The 6,116-nt window shown below is 39.4% G+C and overlaps 1 protein-coding gene across 2 annotated transcripts; it reads right to left on the bottom strand.

Annotated features, from left to right (window-relative positions):
- Positions 1–1,626: 1,626 nt before the first annotated feature.
- On the bottom strand, positions 1,627–5,902 carry LOC134070663 (protein asteroid homolog 1-like). Of its 2 annotated transcripts, XM_062527071.1 has the most exons (5): positions 4,873–5,902; positions 4,727–4,764; positions 4,405–4,609; positions 3,891–4,056; positions 1,627–3,721 (listed from the first exon to the last, which is right to left on the bottom strand). In XM_062527071.1, the coding sequence occupies exons 1-5, from the start codon at positions 5,897–5,899 to the stop codon at positions 3,439–3,441; spliced, it is 1,719 nt and encodes a 572-aa protein (XP_062383055.1). In that variant the 5' UTR covers positions 5,900–5,902; the 3' UTR covers positions 1,627–3,438. The 2 variants fall into 2 exon arrangements, with proteins under 2 accessions (XP_062383055.1, XP_062383054.1); XM_062527070.1 differs by having other exon boundaries at positions 4,727–5,902.
- Between the last annotated feature and the right edge of the window lie 214 nt (positions 5,903–6,116).

The raw sequence follows: 6,116 nt of genomic DNA on the forward strand, positions 1-6,116 counted from the left end.
GCAGGCCTGGACCCCTAAGGACCCCCCTTGACGCCAACGCTGAAGCCAGTTGCCATGTCTCAGATCTGTAAGGTATACTGTTCTATTCTGGGATTTTGGGATCTTTTTTGCCCACAAAGAACAATATAGCACCCTAATAATGTACAGTATCTATCAGAGTTTCCCCTATTCCAGCAGCAACCACAACTGAATGGTACTGTTTTTAGGCCTGAGTGTAATTTGAATATGAGGCTACAGTTCTTTCATCAACCTATGTTTGACATTAACTTACAAAATAGATACTAGCTTAGTCCTCAGAGGAGGGTTGCTGCTTGCTCTGTTAAGGTATTTCTGTCCCTCCAAGACTGCATTGACATCATTTTGTTGCGTTTTGTGTCTACTCTGGTGAATATAGGGCTGCTACAATCACAGTTGAGATCGCTACTCCGTGGGTGTGTGTGTATTTCTTCGAAAATCAGCGAGGTTCTCGCGAGGTGTGGTGTATTTGTCTTTGGATTCTGTGTTTTTTTTCACACCTTACCAAAGAGTATGCTTGTCTTTAGACTCTACGAGTTCTTCGCCTTGCTAAAGAGTGTGTGCTTCCTCTTCTGTCTCTGCAAAACTTGCCTTGCAGAAGAGGAAGTGACTGTCAGTATCGTGTTTTTTGCAGGGGCCCCTTTTCAACGGGTTTAGGATGTACGAAAGGACTGATGCAAAAGAGAGAGACTTTCTCTACTTGGACCAAAAATCCTTGATCAGGACTCTGGGGTCAATAAGTGGGACTTTTTAGGAGGCTCTCTTTAATCTAGTCCCTTTTCACTGCTGACCCTATTGCCTGCAATCGTACCTATAATAAAGTGTCTTCTCACTTTCGGAGAAAATAGATTGTGTTTACTGTATGGCAGCTGACTCTTGACTATGGTTACTGAGGTCAACCTCCGGTCACAGAGACCGCATCGCAGACGTTGTTTGTCGAACAAGGGACCACATAAAGCTTCAAAGTCACCTTCAAAGCTGACCACACATATGTATTTTATTTCTCCAGTGACAGACCTTTTGCAATCTATGAAAATAGTTCAGTTAATCTAAACTAGTATGATTTTGAATTACTGAAAGATAGAAATTTTCGGTTATTAATACACATCTGCTTTCAATAAGTTAAAGTAAGTTGCTTGCTCACAACAAACTGAGTTTAATTTACAGTGCAAAAAGATAATATAAATTTTTCAAGGATGAATCTGCATATTATACATGACATTACACAGATTTTGATTTTATTTGTAACAATTTGTGCTCAATTTTTACATAAGTTTACTTATTAAAAACCGATTTCCATATCCCTGCTTGTGTGGTATGCATTTAGACCTTATTTTACAGAAATACAACGTTAAACGAAGCCTAGTTGGTTTTGTGACCGCTACGGTGTATAGAACTTTCCTTCCTAAATACACAGCTGAGTTTGCTACTCCTGTATGTGTCAGTGCATTGTGCAGTAAGTATTTGCCCATTAACGGTGTCTTAGAAAGTAAGCCCAACTTACAGCCAACTTACCCACTGGATCCTCTCTGTAGGCTTGCGCCTCTTGCGAGAGGGTCGATGTTCTCTTTGACACAGGGGAGGCAGGAAACACGAAAAAGAACTCTCGGCGGCTTTTAAACAATGCCCTAACAAAAGGTTAGGGCTTTGACTTTATTAAAAATAAAATACAATAAAAAAATTCTATTTGTCTCAAAATGCAAAGTTCAGAGTCCAAAAGAAAAAGGAGAAGAACCCTTAAGCCCCAGCGAAGGAGACCTTTTATACTACTTTCACGCCCAAGTCTAGACCTATTGCGCTCCGACACGACCAAGTGTCTTTGTCTCTCTTTTTTCTCTTTCTGGTGACCTTGCTTTGAACTCAGACCTGCACATGAACTACAAGCTTTTTCCTCTATACTTATTCTAAGCACATTTCATTAAACATGACATACTATATAAGCTGGATTAAAACACTTAAATCTTTTGATTAAACATTCTATCAAATTCAAGGAAAAAATACATTTTAAGTCTAAACAGTTATTCTTTAAAGTTTAAGTAAAAAATACAGTTTTTTAATCTATTGCAAAATCATACTTCTATTCTAAGTAAAGTTACATGCTTTTATTTAAGCAGAATCACACTTTGAAAATCTGAGTAAATATTATTTTCATATAAGTTTATCTATCATTGCTGCATTTGCACAATTATAGCAAACCTTATGGGTACAATCATACTTTCCCACGGTTTCACTTTCTACCACCTTCTACAATATTACATTATATTACATGTGCCATTACATTTGACTGGCACTTTTTAGCCAAAGCAACTTAAAACATGGTGAACAGTTCTAAAAGCTTTTAAAAAACAATGCTCAACAATTCTATAACAACTTAAAGGTTAGAGTAAAATTAGAAAAGTGCATCAGTGAGTGCTGTTTTAGTCAGTTCTAGTCATGTGATAAGCTGTAGAATTAAAAGGCTAGTTAAAAATGATCTGAAAAGCATTGTCTTCAGGAGTTTTTCGAAGATGGAGGTCCCTGCTCTAGTAGAAACTAGCTCGTTCTTCCAAATAGTATGTTCAGTATGTTTAATAATTTTAGAAATAAAATTAACCTTGCAACTCAATGATTTATTACATTTTGAGGGACTAGTTTCTCAATATCAATCCGCTACTGCCATACAGGGAACAAAGTAGGCTATTGCAATGCGATGCAAGGTTTTATTTCTAACATTGTTCTATCAACACAGACATATGCATCGATAGTCTGACGTTATAATTTATTTGTTTCAGGTGTTCTGTGGAGTGTTTTCAGTGGCAGGCTGGATGTTACCGTTGACTTGCGTTATCTCGGCACCAAATTAGCACAAGATGGACGCTGCAACTTAAGGAAGGGCAGAAAATCACTGAAAATGGTCTCCATCGACCTATATCACCCCGACTAAGTTGGAAATGAGGTCCTATGTCCAAAATTCCGAACTATTCCTTTAACTAAGATGAGTTGATACAGTACATACCTCTCACGTTTCAATGCGTGCACTCACTGGCTCTGGCGCGCAGGGCTACTCTGATAGCACTTAGCTAGCCCAGTTCATTCATTAGGATCCAAACAGAGATGAATTTAAAAACATCTCCATGTTTTCCCTATTAAAATACAGTAACACGAGAAGTCACACGACCAAGTATGGTGAGACAAAATAAAACGTGGTGCATTTCTAAGCAGGTAAGAGGTATAACTATGTTGTGTGCCGGAATAACACTTGAGAGCACTTAGACTCAGCGCAGCAATAGCCTCACTCTTGAACTTTCAGTTTCACTTTGGAGTGAGGATATTACTGCGCCGAGACCAAGTGCTCCCAAGTGTTATTCTGCCACACAATATAGTTATTCTAACATCTGAGGGAGTGATCTGCTGGTCTTTACACCACACACAAAAAACACCTAATTATTTTCGCAAATCCTTTGGTTTATGCAATGTTGTCTTTGTTTGCTTGGCATTATCATTTTTTGTATTCTTGCATTTCTTTTGTCTCTTACGACTCAACACATTTTTCAATTCCAAATCACCAGATGCTGCCGGCTCTGTTGGAGGGGTGGCAGGTTGTTCTTCACACAAAGCTCTCTGTCGTTCAAATATTGTTTTCTGTTCTTCACTCAGTGAGTCCCGTAGCCCTTGGATTTTCTCAGGTGTATACACCAGCTGGTGCACAAGTGGTCCGCAGTAAAGCCTGGCGAGGAACATCACTCATTTAAAACATTTTTTTTAACTCAAATGTAACTCCTGAAATTTGTTGACACGTCAAGCATTACTGATGTATGGAATCCTAACACACTGCATTGTTGAGAGGAGAAGCACATTAGGCAACGCTGCAGTGCTGACACTGGTGTGCTCCTTACCTATGTAGGTATGCAGGCTCAGTCAGAGGGCAGCACAGCAGCTGGTTCAGATGGAGGCTTTGCCTCATGCAGACCTGCCATTGGCTGAAGCCACGAGCCATACTTTTATCCACTTCGCTACTTTTCCCGTCAGCCTTGATTGGTTTCACCATGTCGTTAAATGCACCTGGTTTTGAAAAATAACATGATAAGCTTTCACAAGAAATCCTCTTCTGAAAAGCATCACATACTGCAGGTCTGTCCACCGCTGATACACATAGGCTACTGTATGTTAATCTACAAACCACATCTTGCCATATACGTGAAACAGAGGAGAAATTAAAATCATGTAATATTAATAAAACATATTTTAAAAATACAGTATAACTACAATTTAAAGCTAACAAAACATATTTAATGTCCATTAAGCTTGTTTACTCAGATATATGTGTCATGTATGTGCTTCTTCAGTTGTTTTTGCTGGTACAATCAGTGCTGTACTCATGTTACTCTGCGAGTGTGCCAACACACTAACCTGCATTTTGGGGATCATATAGGAACCCCAGCAGAAGGGCGTGAAGACAGTTGATATTTGCAGGTGAGGTCTGTTTTTGGTCATATCTCCACCAGTAACTGGTCACACAGAGGGGCAGCTGCAAGTGTTCAGGGATGTTTTCTAAGTTCAAGCTTTCACCATCCAGAGCTTTCTTCAATACCCGTAGACGCAAGTTTACATGGGCCTGCACAGACAGTTATCATATGGACAGATATTTGCATTTATGTTATATTTATATTTATATGTTAATCACCACCTATTATCAGTGTAACTAAACATAATCATTAATTAAATTATTCACCTTGTCCAGATCTTTTAGTTGCAGCTTCTCCTGTTCATCTTCGTTAAAACATGTCAAGAGAGGTTTGTCAGGCATTTCATTCCCTGTTAACAGTCTATGAAAGTACTGCCTAAGGCAAAGAGGAGCATCATAACTGTTTTTCTCACAAATCTCAATATTTCTGACGTAGGAGGTGAGTTGTCCTCTCTGAATCTTTGTGCAGACCCAATCCGGCAGTTCGGGAAGTTCAGGAAGTTGAATGGTGTATTTTTCAATAGAACGAAGGAAAGATGCCTCCTCAGTTTCACCAACAAACATTAACGCTTCTTTTAGAGCCTTCTTTTTTTTCTCAGGGTCACTCAATTGTGTAATGACTAAATCCCTTAAAAACAAGAGAATAGCACATAGTCGATTAATAGGATAAAGCTCCATCTTAGATTCAGGGTATTGGGTTACAAACGTATTAGTATTTTCTTCTAATTTTGAGTAATCATTTCCTGCTATTGAAGCAAAGACTGGCATGAGAGCCGGGTCTAATCTAAAATGCGTACAAAACTTTGCAATTCTGTAGCGCTTGGCCGGGATTCTTCCATCACCCTCTTTCCACTGAAAGTCGTCTAAAGGCAGGAAACCCGCATGCAAATCAAAGATGAAAAAATCTGAGTCACTTGACAGAACAGGACATGCCTCCTCATTTGCGAAATAAGCAATTGTTTTGTCTGCCTCTTCAAAACACTGTGTAAACTGTATGTGTTTTTCCTGTAAGAATTGTATGAAGACATCTTTGCAGAGTGGTGGTAAGGTGCTACCTTTTGACAAAGGGCTAGCATCCTTTGCTGTTTTACTGGCTTCTCTGCGGGACTTGAGAGCATTTTGCTTGTCTGGGTCCGGACATCCATCCAGAATGACATGGCACTCGACTTCACATTCTTTCAGAATGTCAAAAAATTGACAGAGCACATCTTTGAATCCAGAATAATCCCCACCATGGCTTTTATCCAGATCCTTATATTTGTCAAAATACAAAGAATAGAGCAGACTTGTGCCATCAATGATAATCTTTGTTTTTGTTAAATGGTCATCTTCCAAGAGTTTCTGGTTTACTTTCATGAGTTTCTCCTTCCTAATTAATTTTGTTAATCCACTGACCCCCATGATTTCTTGATGTCTGAAGAAAGGTAGACAGTGGTTCATGTGCTAATGTCAGTCCTGATGTATTGAGATGTATTTGTCTCTCAGCTGCAATATATACTGTACACCAACCTGACACACCCAGATCTGGGCACCTGAGCCAACACTGCCAGAGCCTGTCCGACTGCTCAGACTCGTCCTGGCATATCATGTTGGAACTGTATGTGGCAGAGTCTATGTTGGTCTCCTAATGTTGTTCTATTGAAGACTGCCTGGAGGC

This window comes from Sardina pilchardus, chromosome 22 (assembly GCF_963854185.1).
Source record: "Sardina pilchardus chromosome 22, fSarPil1.1, whole genome shotgun sequence".
NCBI classification, from domain to species: Eukaryota; Metazoa; Chordata; class Actinopteri; order Clupeiformes; family Clupeidae; genus Sardina; species Sardina pilchardus.